This window comes from Corvus kubaryi, unplaced genomic scaffold (assembly GCF_017639235.1).
Source record: "Corvus kubaryi isolate FWS band 111438036 unplaced genomic scaffold, C.kubaryi_AGA036_p1.0 37334, whole genome shotgun sequence".
In the NCBI taxonomy this organism is placed as follows: Eukaryota; Metazoa; Chordata; class Aves; order Passeriformes; family Corvidae; genus Corvus; species Corvus kubaryi.
The window spans coordinates 645,125-664,918 of NW_024581108.1; the positions used below are offsets into that span (position 1 = coordinate 645,125).

The window sequence follows — 19,794 nt, forward strand, 5'->3', positions numbered from 1 at the left end:
CCCAAATCTTCCTCCACTGACAAGAAGCTCCCCTTTCTATCTGCATCCACCATACATTTGGTACAGATCCCTTTGTGTCTCGGCTCCTGTCAGCCACACATGCAACTCCTATCAGAGATCCAGTTTTGGCTAGAGTTTCTAACAACCCCTGCTTGAACCACATCAAACAACACCTCAGCATAGCCATGGCATCAGGACACACAGCATCCAGCTCCACAGCCCTTGCTGGGTGCCTTGAGGCACGTCCTGCAGGCAGGAGGCCAAAATACCAGCCGGAATAGCAGCCACAATGTGTTGGACATGCCAAGACAAGACATCTTGCTCAGCTGCAGCCTCTTGTTGAACAACTGTCTCTCTGCCAAGCTACACAAACTTGTCCAATGCTGCACAAGAGAAAGATGGCATTTCAAAGCGCTAATAAGCTATGGATGCAAACTGCCTACTGGGAAAATGTGCATCCCAGTAAGCAAAACCTAAAGAGCAGAACACATCCAGACACAGTCAGCAACACCCTGGCCAAAATAAGTACTAGGTAACTTCTGTGTTTTGAGTTTAGGGAGTTTGGCAAAGGCAGTTTCAAGCTTTTTTTGCACAACTGGAAGCTATCCAGTATAGCCAATATCTTCCTGCACACACCATGCTTCCAGAAGCTGGGGATTTAGTAGGTGGGGGAAAAAAACTGTGGGATGAGAGCAGTGAAGGGTGTGCTGGTACCCAGCAGAGACCCAAAGATCTTGGGCAGAAGCTGTTTAAGCTGCACCACATCAGCACACCCACTGCCACGCACCACCCTTTCACATGGCAGCCACTTCACCACATGGACATCAGGCAGCTGTTCCTTGGCTCACCTCTATGCTGAGGCTATTTCAGTTTTGGTGACAGTACTGGGAAAAGGTGCATCAACATTCAAATAAAAACATGAAAAATTCAGTAGAAGGAAGAAAAAAATCACATTGACTCCAGACCCACCAGCCTGCTGACCTGTACCAGGGTGCCTGGGCCGCAGGCCATGGCTTCTCTAGATGAAGCCAAGCCTGCCTGAAGGGCAGCTGGCAGCTGGCATCAGGGGTGCTCTGATCCTTAGCTGCCAGATTGCAGCCCCTGAGGGTCTCCCAAATCTTCCTAGCTTCTGCTCACACCCTAGCACCCTCCCCTGGACAGGCAGGAGCTGAGATGTGCTGCTGCCCCTCCTCTGCCTGGAGCCTGCTACGGACCTCCAGCCACACCCTGAGCATCATCTCGTCCCACAATGAGAGGGGATACAGTTTGCATCCAGGAAGGTGTTTTGAGGCCTTGGGGAACATCATGGCAGAAATCCCTCGAGATCACTCCTTGATGCTGACAGCTGGGAGAGGGGCAGATATACCCTGAATACTGGCAGTGTAAGCAGCAGCCTTTGCTCCCCAACCCGACCATCCACAGGAGGATTTAAAGGACTCACAGAACTTACTGGCAGGTACTAAAAGTTCACTGGGGCTGTAATAGCAATCTGTCATCCTGCTGCTAATCCATCTTGACAGAAACTTTATAAGAAGCTGAAGCGTGTTAAATAGTCCTGGAGTTTAAGCAGAGCAAACACAAGGAGGGCGGTTTAAAGCAAAGGGTGTTTTCCATGGACCTCTGACCAAAAGCCCAAGGGCCATCTCAGGGTTTGACTCCTTAAACATCTTCTCTGGAGGAGAAAAAGGAGAGACACCTTTAGAAAGCACCCAGACAGCACAGAGCAGCACCCTGAGCAGCTGATGTGCTGTCCCACAGGCAGCTGGGGCATGGGCAGCGGTGCACAATAGCGGCTCTGTGTGCCCGGGAGCTGGGGGCAGCACATGGAGGGGTGCTCACGGCCACCATCTGATGCACCTGCACTCACCTTCGAGTCAAGAATGCAAATAATTCACATCTGCAAATCCTGGGAAACCCATTAGCACTGAAACTGGATCCGTTCAGCCCACGAGGAAAGTTTGCCCGCGCATTGCTACGGTTTCAGGGACGGTTGTATTGGCTGGGTATGACAGAGCCCTCAGTCTGGGCTGTGCTATACAGGTGGCATGTCAAGAGCTGTGTTTTGTCTCCTCCAATCCACAGATGTTAGCAGACAGGACAACCAGGTGCACGCTCCTGGAAAAGCAGCTCAGGGGGGTCTCTCCTAGGACAGCCAGCCTGCTGCATGAGTGTCGCACCAGTTACCTACCAGTACAAACGACACCAAAAGCACAGCTCAGAATAATAGGACTGCAGCCTGCCTGGCACCAAAGGACAGCTTCCCATCACTGTCCAGCATAAAGGTGATGCTTCCAGGTGCATTATAGATTTTATTAGGGACCAGCAGCTGAGATGCCACCTCCAGTGGGTTCCCGCACCAGTGGGACTGCAAACACATTGCTGGAGCAAGTTCGTATGTGTTGGCACTGCTCTGAATATTCCCTGCAGTAGGTTTGCTCTGGAGCAGATGGCAAAGTTTCATCACCATCTCTGTATTTCACTGCTCTATTTCCCATGGACCTTCTAAGACTTTTGCCTTTTAACTGAGAGTCCTGCTCCCTCACTGAAGCATCCCACACCCCACTAGGAAGAGATTGTTAGGACGACTCAAGACTTGCTCACAGGAAGAGTCTTGCACACTGTTCAACTCTCAGTGAGAGCCTCCAGAGGTTTTTTCCAGCCTCACATTCACTAGAGCTTGCTGCTGAAAGAGGGATGGAGAGCAAGACTTTTAGTTAGAAAGAAAATGGAAGGACTTTTAGCACCCTGCCAAGACACAGACACCTAGATCAGAGGCAAATAGATCCAATAAATAATAGCATACCCAGTATAGAGCCAGTAGGGAAGAGTGAGCAGTAGCACTAACATATCTCTTCCACATGCCAGCACACCACATGTACTTGTGGGTCTCAAATCAGCTGAGCAAAATTCCTGGGGCTCCTCCAGCACAGAAACCTGTTGGCCAGAAGGACTCAGTAGCAGCCCAGCTACTGGGAAGCCTGGTCTGCCACGGCTCTGTGAATACCTCTGGTGGGCAGCCACAACCCCTTCCTCACACCTCACCTGCAGGTGTGACATGGTAGCAGTGCTCACCAACACAATTCTGGCAGTCCAGGAAGGGATGTGTTCCCACTGAAAACTCCCCATGGAGCAGGAGGGAGCTAGAGGACAGATTTATAAATTTCTTCAGTATCCCTTTATGCAAGACCCAGAGAAACCTAACCCCCAGAATTATTTTGGCAAGGAGCTGACAGGCCAGGCAGTTGCTTATGCAACTTTTCTGAGCAGAAAAGCAAGGTAGACAAACTAAAAAAGGAGTATGTGTTTTCACAGGGTGAAAACCTGTGGTTGAGTAAACTCAAAACATCATTACAGATGTCAGCAGGAGCAGGGAGATGCAGACCAGATAATCCACTATAAAGCCCGGAATACTCACTGACTTCTTCCTAAGGAAGCACCTTGAAACAATCCCGGAGGAATCCACAAGGTTGTGTCTTTTTTTTTTCAAGCTCCGCTTCCCCTCAGCACGTTGTCATCATCTTCCCCAGGAGCAGAGTTGCTCCCAAGAAACCAGATCCCCTCAGGCACAAAGCACCTACTGTGCTTGCCCCGATGCTATCGGGAGGGGCTGGCCGGGTGCACGCGGTCAGGCAGCGGCTAAGCTCGGGTGGCCCGGGGCTCTGGGATGAAACAAGACTCTTCCTCCTCCCCCAGCACGCCACAGCTTTGAGGCCATCATGGGGAGGATTGAAAATGCAGCATCTCCTTTGCTTATTCATATTTCACGGGGAAACTCTGGCCTTGGCTGGCACAACTCTCCACCAGGCGCTGTTGTCAATCCCTTCACGAAAACCAGCACTGCCACAAAAATTTGTTAGCTCCTCACGAGCTCCTGGCTGGAGGTGTGCTGGTCATATCAACAGCAGATTTTTATTTTGAGGGAAGGAAAAAGTAAGCAAGTCAGGGAAACAGCTGTTAAACTTCAGGAATAATCAATTAGGAGGCAATTTCATAATTTTGAATAAGCTTACTTGTAATTAAAAGCTTTTTAAGGAAGTGATTACGCTCTAATTGATGGGAACTGTAAAGCCCAGGAAAGAGGCAGAGCAATGGTTTGTACAACCATTTCTGGGGTATGGAATGGGCTGCAGGTCCCACCACTGCTGCCCAGCACATTGCAGTTCTTTTGAGGATGGCACCTGCCTTCGGGCTTCTTCATGGCTCTAGCTCCGTGCCAAAGACTCACTGATATTTTTCTCTGAATTCATTGCCCCTTCCCCATCTCACACTCCCAGGTAGTCCAGCCTGACATGGGAAAGCTACTGGTCAAACACCAGCCATGCTGGTCTCCTTCCCTGCCACTCTTTGCAGATGGCTGGCCAGGCTCAGCCAGCTAGTGCTGACAGTTGGCCCTATTTCTCATAGCTTAAATCTGAGGATCCAAACAGGCTTTCAGATGGTTCATGGTGCCTCTGCTTAGGCCTCCTGGTCAGCCATGGTGGGACTACTCCTTTTGTCTTAAGGGGAAGTAACCACCTCATCGTCCCCAACCACCCTCCTCCCAGCTCACATCCTCTTTTTTAGCTCTGCCACATTTGTTGCTGTCCTGTAACCACTGTGTCCTGCTTAAGCTTCCCATCCTGTCTCCAGCTCTGACACCCCAGCCTTTCTTGAAGAGCTTCATGAAAAAGCAGTTTTTGCCCCATGGGATTAGGCTTCATGTGCCCCAGCCCCCAGGCCTTCTGCTGGGATGTCACTGCTCCTTCCTCACCCCTCCGCCTACTCCAGGAGGAGACAGAGCAGCCAACAGTCAGTTATAGCTTCTGGCAGGCTCCAGCTAATCCTTTTGGAAGAGTTTCACCAGTCTTCTCTCCCCAAACTCCTCAGGGGCTCTCTGGTTACTTCCCAAATACCTCCACGCACTCGACTGCAGAGCCAAACCCTCCAAGCCTGGGACACCAGTGTGAGGTTGTCAGGACAACATAACCAGCCACCCAAGGCACAGGTGTTACGCTGCATCTCCATTTCCATGATCTCATGCTGTATTTTCCAGGCAGTGCCTGCCTCTTTGAGCAACATTGCTCACTGTTTCCCCTCTCCTCCTTGCTCTCTCATGCACAGCCTCGGGGCTCTTCGTGCTTGCATATTATTTTGAGCTTGTGTTGAGCACAGACTTGTTTCCTCGCAGATGCTCTTGGGAATGTGCAGAAAAGCCTAAGGCTTCATGGATACCTCCCTTAACAGCCCCTCCCCTCCCAGACAGATACTATTGCATCTGTACCACAAGGAACAGAGGTGAGAGAGCCAGAGCTGCTGGGGGCCAGCCAGTTTCAGAGCACTGAGCTGACATGCCAAAGCTCAGCTCTCCAGAGCACCAGTCTTGTCTGGGCTCTAAGAGTCCTAAATAAGATTGGTTAGGAACAATTGGCTGGGGCTCTTCACCCCACTCGAAGCCACCAAATTGACAGGACAGTAGGGCAGTGACTGCTGGGCATCAGCTCCCCATCCCTGTGCCACAGGGCCTGCCTGCCTCCTGCCATGGATTCACCCTGCCCTGAGACCATGATCCAACCCACCAGGCATCCCTCTGAATGGGCCTCCTGTTCTCAGGGTCATCAGAGGAGAAATCTGATCTCTCCTCTGAAGCAACAGCTCCGAGGGCCTGAGGCGGTGGGAATCTCCTGTTCTTCACCGAAAGTGCTGCCAGTATTTGATCACTTGGAGTGTTTTGACATGGTTTGCAGTTGGATATGCTCATCCTCAGCCTGTGAACTTAGACGTGTCAATCAGGCAAGCACATGTCAGCCTCCACATCAGTGTCTAGGAGGTCTACAGCTGACAAGATAACCTTTTCATGATCAACACAGTTGCCACTTAGAGGAATGGAGACAAGAATTTGGTCTGATCTCCAACAAGATAAGAAGCTGTTATTCACCTTTTTACACCTGAGGAGCTTCTAACCCTTTTCTTGCCTTTCCATTGCAGGTCTTCACCATTTTATAAAGACGTTTCTTGTTCCTTTTTAAAATAAATTTTCCATGCAGATGACAAGCAGTGGAAGAAAATACTTAGCAAATGCAGGTCACAGCTTTGTATAGCTGGTGTTACCTGGGATCTTGCTCACAGACCCACCATAAAGCCAAGACACTGGTCCTCAGTGGTTTGAGCCCTATCATGTGTCACAAGACAAGCGTTTTCTAACGGTGGGTGACATTTAGTGCCCAGAAGAGTGTCAATTTAGGTATCAAACATCTGGCAAATTATTTCACTCTGGAAAGGTGACAGGAACAACCAAACTTCGGCATTTTCCCAGAAAAAAAGAAACAAACCCAGAATTTGTCACCTTTCATGTCCAGTTCCAGGAAAGGACCCTGCCTTGGATTCCTTGGGATTTGGGCCCTCTCCACCTCCTGTGTGCAGAGAGATGACCCATGGATATGGGCACGCGAGAAACTCTCCTGCAGGTTCTTCTCCCCGGGACATGCCCACATCACACCAGAAAGCAGCCCCCAAACTCCCAGTGCAGCAAGGGGCTGCGGAGGTGGCTGTGACCTGAGCTTCCCGCATGGGTGTCCCCACTACACCAGGATCTTTGCTTGGTTTAAGCGTTCCTCCCACCCACGCCCAGCTGGCAGGAGCCAGCACAGCTCCACTGACTGCAGTTACATGCTGAGCCAGGCCACTCAGAGCAAGGCAAGGCGAGGCTCCAGCCCTTCATCTGGAGGTGGTTTTCCTAGATAGCAAGGTCACATCCTTCCAGGAAGGTTGCTTGCTCCAGTTCCTATGTCTGTGCACTACAAGTCTCCAACAAATACCTAAAAATACCACGAAGATTCAAATACCCAGCTGCAAACCCAGCCAGCATTGGCCAATGCCATTTTGATTTTCACTCCAGGCTGCATCTGCCACAAGCTCCTGAGCTGTCCATTCACAAAGAGCAAGTTAATTAACATAATATTACTCAGAGCTGGCTGCCTATCAGTATCATCTAATCAGTGTCCTCAACTGACAAGTAATCTCTGACTTGATCTCTCCTTGGCCACCAAGCAGTGCCTGAACAGAAGCAGCTTTGTTTGGAGTCACTAGAGACACAAAGGTCAGCTCCCAACCTGTTCCTGGCATTGTCCGTGCCTTGGGGAGCAAGGTAGAACCTGTTTTCATGTCAGACCTTGTTCTTTTCTTCCTGGCTTTGACAAGAAGGTATCATTTGTCCTAGGGAGCCACTCCCCAGCTGAGAGTGGGCTCAGACATGGAGCACAGTATGGCAAAGCAGCCCCATGAAAGGACATCCCAGGGGACAAACCAAGGGACATCTGACAACCCACCCAGCCTGACAACAGTCATCTGCCATGCAGTGACTCCATCACCTGCAGAAGATAAGGCCCAGCCAGTTTTGCTTTGGCAGGATCCATCCACACCCTGAAATAAGGAACAAGAGGATATGAAATCCAGATGACAGGAGGACCCACATCTGCTACTCCATGGCAAGATTGCAAACTGGACTCATGTTCGGCCTGTGTCGAGAACAGGGCCAACTGGCAGAAGAACAGGTTTAAAACCATGAATTCTCCTGATTTTGCTAGACAAAAATCTGCCCTCATCCACAATCCTGATCCTTTCCCAAAATTACATACTCAATATAATAATTTTATAAATATACAAACATTTGTCTCAAGAAACTGTTATTACAGGGTGTCATTACATTTTTGCAAGATTTTAAAAGTAGGCAGCCAGTCTGTATGACATGGCGGTTTTAATTTGGGGGAAGCACTTTAGCAAGTGTAAATTGGCAGTTGGTATGATGGAAAGCCAGACTGATTCACCTGAGCATTTTTCAAATAGGAGATAGCTGTGGGTGGGGAAGACAAACCTTTTATCTTTAAAACATTAATAACAAACCCCCACAAATTTAAACATGATGTTTTAAGAAGTATCCAAGTGAGAGGACTTTTTGAGGCAATTTTAATAACCATTATGAGAAACATCTATTTTTACATTGCAAGCCTGGTGTTAACCCAGCCATTGCCTTGAGCTGGTTTCATGGACCACAGCAGCTCCTCCACACCACCTATAATCCACCTCTCCCAGATCTGCCCTCTTTTCCACATAGCACCAGCCAAGTATTTCTCCAAGACCACCAAGCCCAGTGTTAGAGAAACCTCAAGGCATAATTTCCCCAACCTGTCCACCAGGAGACAAGTCCAACCCTTTTCCCTGCTGCCATCTTAGAGCTAAACCCCAAACCAACCCAGGAAATACAGGCTGCTCTTAGGCTGCTCTTTATTTTACAACTTGGACAATAAAAATGACAAGTTTTCTTCTTACAGTCACACCATTTTTGAATTTTTCTTTTTTCAGGTTGGACTCAGAAAACATTTTCTTGCACAGGAGCTCCAGAGCAGTGACTGATGATGGGCAGGAAGCAGAACACTTTGTTTTGAACATCTCAGAAAATGAGCTGTGGATCCTGATTTGGTGGCATATTTGTGGAACCTCTCTATGTCTGGGAGCTGTGATGACAACAATTCCTTTTGGAAAACACCTACCCATACCTTTCTGGCAGTTCTAACATGGAGTTGCTCATGGTTCTGTAATGGAGGGCTGGGGTTCATGAAGTACTAGTCCCCCTGAGAGCCTGGTGAAGAGCCCCAGCAAGCCGCTTTCTGCCACCCTGGGTGAGAGCCAGAGACAGGTGTCTCACCTTCTAGATGCACCAATCTCTGTCTGTTGGCCACAGAGGACACTCCAAGGGGCAGTTTAATCTCAGACCACAGAATGTGGTGAGCCACTGGTACAGATTGCCAGAGAAGCTGCGGATGCCCCATCCCTGGAAGTGTCGAGGCCAGGTTGGATGGGGCCTGGAGCAACTTGTGATAGTGGAAGGTGTCCCTGTGTCTTGGTTTGAAAGACAGGTGTCTGCCAAGGAAGGCAGGAGTCTCCCTTGAAATGAAAAAAATGCAACCCCCTTCCCTCCAAATTATTATAATTTTGAAATTAAGGGGCTTTCAGGCAAAGATATGAGGAACAGGAATAACAGTTCTTTACTATTATATATCTATATGTGTATAACCAGTCAAACAAACAGCAATAACTATGGCAGTAACAGCAAACAATCACAAACCCAGTCCCAGCCGTCTCAGCTGTCAGGCCCTTTCCCCTCAGGTGCAGTTCCGCTTGCAGCCAGCAGGGGCACTGGCAGCTCCCGGTGAGCAGGGCAGGTGCGATGGTTCCCCCGCGGCTGCAGGGGGCACTCCGGAGCGAGCTCGGGGAGCACGCGGCTCTGGTGCCCTGGGATCCCGGGAAGGGATGGGACAAAGGCTTCACAAACCGCTGGGCAGCCGATCCCGGTGTCTGGCCGGACCCTCGGGAACAGCAGGCTGGAATGGCAGGGATGAGCACAAATCCCGGGTGGCAGACGAGAGGTATTGAACTCCGGAGCTGCGGCGGGAACCCCGGAGGTCTGGGCAGGCAGGGAGTGCGGGGCTACAGAGTAGCGAAGGCTCGAAACAACAGCAGGAGCAGGGCGGCTGCAGCCCGGCTCCCAGCGGGGCAGGGGAAGGCGGGCTTGGGAATCCCGGGGTTTCTCTGGTAGAAGGAAGGCAGCTGAAAAACAGCAGCCTGCAGTGCCGACAAATTCCTTCCAGCCTCTCTCTCCATCCAAAACACTGAGAACTAACAGCCCACAAGCCCAGGTGACAAAGAGTAGCTTTTGGACCCCTCCCTCAGTGGCCAGGTCTTTTGTTTCTCCCAAGCACCCTGCAATTTGTCGCCCCAGCAACATATATGGGAAAAATTCCTTGAGAGAAAAAAGGGAACAGAAGGGGAACTCCCAAAACCCCAACATTATCTACCCTGAATTTTTCCCATACTAACATGTTACATGAAACTTAACCCTTTTAACCATATGAATACATGCATCACTTGAATTATATACATATATACATGCTGCTACTGATACAAGTACAGAGCCATGGGTAGTTCACCCTAAAACAAGGTCCTCTTGAGGTAAGCATCGGGTCTCTCCATCCTTTTGCATCATCCACCAGGTGCAACCTGGTCCCTGAGCGAAGACAGCCCCACAGATGGGTCTGTCTTCACTCGAGGCAGAATTAACCCAAACAGTTTTTCCAAACATACCTCTCATGTGCACCACTTGAACCTTATCCCCGTCAGTTGTTTGTAGGGGTTCGGATTGGGCAGGGCCTGCTCGGCTGGTGGAGCCTTGGGTGTTAACTAACCAGGTGGCTCTTGCTAAATGCACCTCCCAGTTTTTGAAAGTCCCCCCGCCCAGTTCCTTCAAGGTGGTTTTAAGCAGTCCATTACACCACTCAACCTTCCCAGTTGCTGGTCCATGGTAAAGGATGTGGTACATCCACTCAATGCCATGTTCTCTAGCCCAGGTGTTTATAAGGCCGTTCTTGAATGAGTCCCATTGTCAGACTTGATTCTCTCAGGGGTACCATGCCTCCAAAGGACTTGCGTTTCAGGGCCCAGGATGGTGTTACGGGCTGTAGCGTGAGGCACAGGGTAGGTCTCCAGCCATCCTGTGGTGGCTTCTACCATTGTGAGCACATAGCGCTTGCCTTGGCGGGTTTGAGGCAGTGTGATGTAATCAATCTGCCAGGCCTCCCCATGCTTGTATTTGGACCATCGCCCACCATACCACAGGGGCTTCACCCGCTTGGCCTTCTTGATCGCAGCGCATGTCTCACAGTCATGGATAACCTGGGAGATACTGTCCATGGTTAGATCCACCCCTCGGTCTCGTGCCCACTTATAGGTGGCATCTCTGCCCTGATGACCTGAGGCATCATGGGCCCATCGAGCTAGGAACAGTTCTCCTTTATGTTGCCAATCCAAGTCTATCTGGGACACCTCTATTTTCGCAGCCTGATCTACCTGTTTGTTGTTACGATGTTCTTCATTAGCCCGGCTCTTGGGGACGTGAGCATCTAAACGACGGACCTTCACGGATAGCTTCTCTACCCGAGTGGCAATGCCTTTCCACTCCTCAGCAGCCCAGATTGGTTTTCCTCTATGATGCCAGTTGGCCTACTTCCACCTTTCCAGCCAACCCCACAGAGCATTGGCTACCATCCATGAATCAGTGTAGAGGTAGAGCTTTGGCCACTTCTCTCTTTCAGCTATGTCCAGAGCTAATTGGACAGCTTTGAGTTCAGCAAATTGGCTCGATCCACCTTCTCCTTCAGTAGCCTGTGCAACGTGTCGTGTGGGGCTCCATACAGCACCTTTCCATTTCTGGCTAGTGCCTACAATTCGGCAGGAACCATCAGTGAAGAGGGCGTGTTGTCTTTTACTCTCTTATAGCTCATTATATGGTGGGGCTTCTTCGGCACATGTCACCTGCTCCTCTTCTTCTTCAGAAGATAACCCAAAAGTCTCACCTTCTGGCCAGTTTGTAATTATTTCCAAGATCCCAGGGCGACTTGGGTTTCCAATTCGGGCGCGCTGCATGATGAGGGCGATCCATTTGCTCCAAGTAGCGTCGGTGGTGTGATGCATGGAAGGAACCTTTCCTTTGAACATCCACCCCAGCACCGGTAGTTGGGATGCCAGGAGGAGTTGTGCCTCTGTGCCGATTACTTCTGAGGCAGCTTGGACTCCTTCATAAGCTGCCAAGATTTCTTTCTTGTGAGAGTGTAGTTGGCTTTGGACCCTCTATAGCTTCGGCTCCAGAATCCCAGTGGTCGGCCCCAAGTCTCACCAGGCACCTTCTGCCAGAGGCTCCAGGACAGACCATTGTTCCTGGCTGCAGAGTAGAGCACATTCTTCACCTCTGGTCCTGACTGGGCCCAGGGCTACTGCGTGAGCGATTTCCTGCTTGATCTGGGTGAATGCTTGCTGCTGTTCAGGGCCCCAGTGGAAATATTCTTCTTTCGGGTAACCAGGTAGAGAGGACTCACGATCTGGCTGTACTCGGGAATGTGCATTCTCCAGAAACCTATGGTGCCTAGGAAAGCTTGTGTCTCCTTCTTGTTGGTCGGTGGAGACATTGCTGTGATCTTATTGATGACCTCAGTGGGAATCTGACGTTGTCCATCTTGCCACTTTACTTCCAGGAACTGGATCTCTCGGGCAGGTCCCTTGACTTTGCTCTTCTTGATGGCAAAACCAGCTTCCAGGACAATCTAAATGATTTTCTCTCCTTTCTCAAACACCTCCAATGCTGTGTTCCCCCACACAATGATGTCATCAATGTACTGCAGATGTTCTGGGGCCTCACCCTCTTCCAGTGCAGCCTGGATCAGTCCATGGCAGATGGTGGGACTGTGCTTCCACCCCTGGGGCAGTCAGTTCCAGGTGTACTGCACGCCCCTCCAGGTAAAGGCAAACTGAGGCCTGCACTCCGCTGCCAGAGGAATGGAGAAAAATGCATTGGCAATGTCAATAGTGGCGTACCACTTTGCTGCTTTGGACGCCAGCTCCTACTGGAGCTCCAACATGTGCGGCACAGCAGCACTTAGTGGTGGAGTTACTTCATTCAAGGCAGGGTAGTCCACAGTCAATCTCCATTCCCTGTCAGACTTGTGCACAGGCCAGATGGGGCTGTTGAAGGGTGAGTGGGTCTTGCTGACCACCCCCTGGGTCTCCAGCTCACGGATCATCTTGTGGATGGGGATCACAGAATCTCGATTTGTCCAATACTGCCGGCGGTGCACTGTCGAGGTGGCAATTGGCACTCGTTGCTCTTCCACTTTCAGGAGCCCAACTGCAGAAGGATTCTCTGATAGTCCAGGCAGGGAGCTCAATTGCCTAATGCCCTCTGCCTCCACAGTAGCAATCCCAAACGCCCACCTGAGTCATTCTGGGTCTTTGTAATAGCCATTCCGGAGGAAGTCTATGCCCAGAATACACAGGGCCTCTGCCACTCCTTCCCAGTCAGGCTCACCTCAGCTTCCAACAGCGTCAACTGCTGTGATGCCCCGGTCACCCCAACGATGGATACAGGTTCTGCCCCCACATGTCCCAATGGCATTAAAGTACACTGTGCCCCAGTATCAACCAATGCATCATATTTTTGTGGCTCTGATGTGCCAGGCCATCGGATCCACACCGTCCAAAAAACCCGGTTCTCCCGTGCCTCTTCCTGGCTAGAGGCAGGGCCCCTCTAGCCCTGGTTATCATTCTTTCCCTGGGCGTACATGCTCAAGGTCCCTTCAAGGGGATCCGGCATATCATCCTCTCTTCTGTAATACCTGGCAGCTCGGTCACGGGAGGCTGGGGCTACTTTCACCTTAGTGGAACCCCCTCGGTTAGTGCCTCCCTCCTTGAGTTCACACACCCGTGCTGCCAGGACTGAGGTGGGTTTCCCATCCCACCTTCTCATGTCTTCCCCATGCTCACACAGGAAAAACCACAGCTCAGCTCGTGGGATATACCCTCTCTCTCTAGCCAGGGGACGTCAGGCTCTGACTTGGGGGCCTGTGACTTGCACTGGTGCCACACTGATCTTCCTCAACTCCTCCCTCATCCCCCTAATCTCCTCTTTAAATTCCTCTTTGAGGTCCTTAACCACAGCAGAGACATGAGCTTTCAGTGGGCCATTGACCATACTGTCATAATTCCTGAGCCTGCTGCGACAGAGCCTACTGTTTCTCAGTTATCCTCGGCATTAATTGTTGCAATGAAAGAGGTGTATTGCTGTGGCCCTAGCTTTGCCAGGTTCCACATCATCTATCCTGTGCACTTGACCTTGTCGAGGTCATTATCATGTTGCCCATCCCTCCCAAAGAGTACCTCTAATACTGCCACCTCTCTTAGCTGCTGGATCCCTTCCTCGAGTGTCTTCCACTGCATTCTATGATGGTACTCCTGCATTCTGTCTGTGTGAACGAACCTTTCTCTCACACTCCTTAAGAGCCGCTCCCAGAGAGAAAGGGGCCCTGGCTCCCTCACAAATATCTGGTCCACACCTGGGTCCTGGGTCAATGATCCCAGATACCTTGCCTCACCACTATCCAGTTGCACACCTGTGCCCATAAGGTCCCAAACCCGAAGCAGCCAGGTTGTATAAGGCTTGCGCCCCCGTTGCACAATGTCTTTTCGCATATTATGGAGACTGTCGTACGACAGGGACTCAGTGATGATTTCAGGTTCTGACTCCCCTGCTGGTTGTGAGGGCCCTGCTTGCCCATCATCATTAACTGGGCGCACTGATTTGGTCTTATACTTCCTCCTTTGCACAGGGGCGACCGCTGTTGGCTGTGATTGTCCTTGTGGTTCAGCTGAAACCTGGACGGTTGTAACATTCATGGGTTCCACTGCTGCACCATCAGACTCTCCCCCTTTGGGGCAGGGAGAAGGCTTCCCACTAGCTGGGGAGGTGTATTCCCTCAGCACCTGGCACATCTCACGCATCTCCTTCATCAGTGCCCCCACTAAATCTGGGTGGTTCGTTTCTGAGGTGGGCTGTTGGGCAGTATCAGGCTGTGGGGCAGGGTCAGGCTGTGGTGCAGGATCTCTAGTCTCCGGGGCCGTGTCAGGCTCTGGGACCGGATCTCTAGTCTCTGGGGCTGTGTCAGGTTCTGGGGCAGGATCAGGCTCTGGGACAGGATCTCTAGTCTCTGGGGCCGGTGTCTGGGTAGTTATCCAAGTCAATCTCAACTTATCCCTGGATGCTAAATAGAGTAGGCCTACCAGCACCAGTTGGTTAGTACTCAGAGGGAATCTAAACCCTTCGAAAGTTGGTGGGGTGGGCCCAAAGAACTGGTTGAGGTGTTGGGAGAAAACTTCCCCCGGTGTCATTTCCTCACAGAAGGTACCATTTTTAACATAACCCCAAAAACATGCGCTCAGTGTGTGATAACCTTTTATCCATGTGCCCACATTCCGGAGGAAGTTAAAAGCCCATGAATTCCTCACCTTCTTGACCCATAGTGCAAACTGGATAACAGCAATGGTAGCCTTAGTCAGAGGTTTAGGTAAGGAGCTGCAAAGGGGAAGAATATAGCCACGACCACCTGCCACCTGAACCAGGGTAAACTAGACCACATAGTGCTGCCTAACAAGGTTCCTATATCCAGCACACAAAATTAAGTTATCCAGGAACTGTTATTCCTTTTTCACCCCTTTCTCTTGATGCCCTCAGGCCCCACATTGGGCGCCAAGATCTGTCTTGGTTTGAAAGACAGGTGTCTGCCAAGGAAGGCAGGAGTCTCCCTTGAAGTGAAAAAAAAAATCCAACCCCCGTCCCTCCAAATTATTATAATTTTGAAATTAAGGGGCTTTCAGGCAAAGATATGAGGAACAGGAATAACAGTTCTTTACTATTATATATCTATACGTGTATAACAAGGCAAACAAACAGCAATAACTATGGCAGTAACAGCGAACAATCACAAACCCAGTGCCAGTCTTCTCAGCTGTCAGGCCCTTTCCCCTCGGGTGCAGTTCCGCTTGCAGCCGGCAGGGGCGCTGGCGGCTCCCGGAGAGCAGGGCAGGTGCGATGGTTCCCCCGCGGCTGCAGGGGGCGCTCCGGAGCGAGCTAGGGGAGCACGCGGCTCTGGTGCCCTGGGATCCCGGGAAGGGATGGGACAAAGGCTTCACAAACCGCTGGGCAGCCGATCCCGGTGTCTGGCCGGACCCTCGGGAACAGCAGGCTGGAATGGCAGGGACGAGCACAAATCCCGGGTGGCAGACGAGAGGTATTGAACTCCGGAGCTGCGGCGGGAACCCCGGAGGTCTGGGCAGGCAGGGAGTGCGGGGCTACAGAGTAGCGAAGGCTCGAAACAACGGCGGGAGCAGGGCGGCTGCAGCCCAGCTCCTAGCGGGGCAGGGGAAGGCGGGCTTGGGAATCCCAGGGTTTCTCTGGTAGAAGGAAGGCAGCCGAAAAAGCAGAAGCCTGCTGTGCTGACGAATTCCTTCCAGCCTCTCTCTCTGTCCAAAACACTGAGAACTAACAGCCCACAAGCCCAGGTGACAAAGAGTAGCTTTTGGACCCCTCCCTCAGTGGCCAGGTCTTTTGTTTCTCCCAAGCACCCTGCAATTTGTCGCCCCAGCAACATATATGGCAAAAATTCCTTGCGAGAAAAAAGGAAACAGAAGGGGAACTCCCAAAACCCCAACACCCTTCCCCATGACAAGGGTCTGGAACTGGATGCTCTTTAAAATCCCTTCCAACCCACACCATGAAGGGGTCTATGATTCTGTGAATTCTATGAATTCTATGATTCTGTGAATATTTGATATCAAAAACCCAATGAGCAGAAACTTCCCCCGTGCTCTCGCTACATCCTACTCAAGACCTCACTGCTTTTGGAGATGACTCAAACCCTTCCCTCTCCCAGTCAAAGAGGACACAACCACACAAGAAAAGACCAGGCTTTTTTTTTTTCTTTAACAGAGATTCTTTTGTCATTTTAATTTCATCTCGGTATGTGATTTCTGACAGTGTGTCAGCATCTCCTGCTGGGTCAGCCATCTCCAGACCCTGCTACATTCAGTGTCAGACCGGATGGTGGTGACGAGCCAGTGTTTTGAGCCTCACAGTCACTTGCACGTCTTTACAGGTTATCGCTTACATCGTTTGTGAACAGCAGCACAAAAGGACACAACGCATGAAAACGAGTGTAGGGATGAGGTGAGGGCCAAGCTGAAGGCCTGACCCCAAGGAGAACTTTCCCCAGGTTCCCACAGGTCTGGCAGGGATGAAGCCAAGCACAGGGTGGGAAAGGCAGGGCTGTCTCTCCTTTCTGCTTCCCCCAAGGGCTGGTGGCTTGGGCTGCAGCATTTCCCAGTGCCAGGACAGCAGCTCACACCGGCCTAGCACCCAGATTTGAGGGTATGGGATGGGGTCGCTGGTGGAGGCAGGCTGGGCCCTGATGGGGAAGGAAAAGGTGATGTGGAGAAGCATGGCTGAGCCCTGATGGACTGGGATGTCCACCAGCTCCAGCAGCATGTCCACCCTACACTGACCTCCTGGACACGTCCAGCAGTGGGGACGGGGCCTGGTCACCATGCTGCCCCCATCAGTCTGCTGGCAAAAAGCAGGTTTCTGGACCCAGCTCTGCTTTGTGTTTCAACTGCACCTTGAAACCAGTGGGGCAACCTGAGAACACCAAGAATAACCAACCCCAAAACCTAAATCTATCGCCTGAAATGAACTGATGCTCCTTCCCTGCCACTGGGCTTTTGCAACCTAAACATAACGTTTATAAAAAGTAAATTATTTCCTCTTATAACTTAAGTGCATTGAGTATTTCCTTAAATATGGTTCACACTGAAAATAAAGTTACTTTTGCTGTACAGTAAATTTTTGATAGAAATAAACTTTGTTGATACAATCTGGCAGGTGTGGCTGTGCAGTGCAACACTCCCAGCCACACGGCTCTGCACACACACACGTGCGTGCCCACACAACACACACATCCACACACACAGCCCTGTCCTCGGGGACAGGGACAATGTCAGGGGTTTCTAGCTTTCTATATTCCCATGGGAACATCTATCTTCAAAGTCCCTATGTTTATGCAGCAAGTGCTCAAACTGGTTGAGGGAACAGAGGGGAAAAAACAAACCCTGCAGCAACGTTTCCCCTCGTGTTTCCCCAAAGCGCTGTCAGCTTTTCAAATTTCAAAGCCCGGCTGATGCTGCAGGCTTTCCCCATGAAAATCAGCAGTTTGCTCTTTCTAAAGGTGGGATACAGCACTAGGATGCTCCTACGGGAGAATCCCCCTCCCCCTGCTGAAATGAGGAATTTGTGTCCCCGTTTGAAATTTGAAAATTCACCAGCCAGCTGCAAAAACCACTCCTGTCCCTAATCCTAGGCTCCTAAGAGAAACACGAAACTATGCAACCCATAACTTAACTCGCTCCTTGGGAATCCCAAGCTACAACATATTTGACGGCATCCCAGCAGTGTTGCTCCCCTCCCTCCCAGCCCCGGGAGCTCTTCAGCCCCTCCTGGGGCAGCACAGCAGCCGCCCCGTGCTCAGGAGGTGAAGTAGGAGTTCTGCATGGAGTACAGGTGGTCGATGGGGTTTCCCACTCGTGCCTGGAGTGGCCCAGTGTCCGCCGTGCCAAGGAAGCAGTCCCCCAGGTTGCTCAGTGAGGTATCGTCGCTGTCCAGGTCGTGGAAGAGGGGCTCGGCACCTTGGGAAGCAGGGAAGGGACAGAAGGGGTTCAGCGCCTGCTTTCTCCTCCAGCACCTCGACAGTGACTGGTACCCCCAGCTTTTGTAGCATAAGGTATTTAGGGGTGACGGGACCCCCCCCCCCCCCCCCAACCCAGCATGTGTTTGAAGGAGAGAAGGCAAGAGACCAACCCCAGAGCCCTACCGTAGGGGTGCATGTGGTCTCCAGGCATCTGGGGCGGGGTGAGCCCTTGCCGGAAAGGGTCAGAGCCGTAGACACTTTGCTCCATGCCCAGCAGCTGCTGGGGCGGGGGCAGGGTGGTGTAGGGGTTCAGCATCCCCTCCAGCCCTGTGCCGCCGCCGCCGTTTGTCTGGGCTGCAAGATAAGATCAAGTCATCAGCGCAGTCAGACTGCTGCTTTTTGGGTGGCCCAGCTCCACTGGGAAGCCTGGAGAGGGCTGGGAAATAGGGAAACCCCAATTGTGAGGGGGTACCTGAGCTCAAGCGCTGTGTGTTTTGCTGGTCCTGCTGCTGCTGCTGCTGTCTCCTGGCGAGCTTCTTCATCTGGGAGAGAAGCAAGGGAAGAAACGGAATGAAATCATCCCCTGTCCAAAGCCAGGAGGGAGGGAGCCCCAGCAATGGATGCTGGCACCCCTTGTAACCCACCTTTGCTCGCTGGTTCTGGAACCAGACCTGCACCACACGGACACTCAGCCCTGTCTCTGCTGCCAGTGTCTCCCGCACCTGGGAGAGAAGAGTGACAGTGGTGTCCCAGCCCATTCAGCTTTTCAGGGGGACTTTAGGAAGGGTCAGATCAGCCAGGGCAAGTCCTTGCCCAGCACCCAGGACATCCCCAAGGGCTGGAGGCAGCTGGGCACAGGCCCTTCTCCCCATACCTTCCTGCAGGGCTTGGAGGAGACCTCAAATGATGCCTTGAATGCCCTCCGCTGCTGCGTGGTCAGGATGGTCCGCGGCCGCTTGGGCCGTTTGTGATCCTTCCCATCCTCAGTGCCCTTCCCTGAGGCCTGGCCCAGTTTGCAGATGCTGTCATCATCATCACTTTTGCCTAAGGAGGGAAAAAAAGCAGGTCCTTTACAGACAACAAGCCACACACACCATTTCCGTGTTCAAATAATCTGGGAAATTTAAAACAAGCTGGTGTTGGTGGGGATCTTGTTGTGAGTTATGTGTGAGAAGCTGAGGTTTGGGGCTGGCTGCCCCATGGCAGCTCAGAGAGTGGGGAGAGCTACTGTCACTTGAAGTCTCCGACTGCTCAGCCAGCAGATGTGCTTTTGGGTTCTTCTTTTCCCCAAATCTGAGCAGCTGCAATGTGAAACCCTGGGACAGCTGATTTTCCTTCCATCAGACCAAAATCTCTGCTTGTTCCACAGGAATTTCCAGCCAGGCCACAGCTGGGGACACATCTGGGCAGACACAAAGGTCACATCCACGTGAGGTAACAGCAATCATCAAGGACCACTGTGCCCCTGGGGCTGCTCCCCAGCCCAGTGGGAGATAGAGACTGGGTCCCTCTGCCCAGACAGCCCAGGCTGGGGGAGATCAGGGTGATGGCTGAGCAGGGATGCTCAGAGAGGGCAACGTTAGCCAAGAACCCCTCACAAACCCCTCCTGATCTGCTCTACCACAGAGGACAACTCCCTTCAGAGCACAGACTTTTAATCACACATAATAAGGGGCACCTTTCTGCCTGTGTTTTCTTCTTT

General features: G+C 51.6%; 1 protein-coding gene across 1 annotated transcript in view; it reads right to left on the reverse strand.

Moving 5' to 3' along the window:
* Nucleotides 1–16,303: 16,303 nt before the first annotated feature.
* The window catches only part of LMX1A (LIM homeobox transcription factor 1 alpha), a 43,438-nt gene continuing 39,947 nt past the window's right edge, over nucleotides 16,304–19,794 (reverse strand). The window contains exons 5-9 of the mRNA XM_042029723.1: nucleotides 18,967–19,136; nucleotides 18,737–18,814; nucleotides 18,565–18,634; nucleotides 18,276–18,446; nucleotides 16,304–18,090 (exon numbers count right to left, since the gene is read on the reverse strand). Coding sequence (XP_041885657.1) covers nucleotides 17,930–18,090; nucleotides 18,276–18,446; nucleotides 18,565–18,634; nucleotides 18,737–18,814; nucleotides 18,967–19,136 — 650 coding nt within the window. The 3' untranslated portion in view covers nucleotides 16,304–17,929. The remainder of the gene's footprint in view (nucleotides 18,091–18,275; nucleotides 18,447–18,564; nucleotides 18,635–18,736; nucleotides 18,815–18,966; nucleotides 19,137–19,794) is intronic.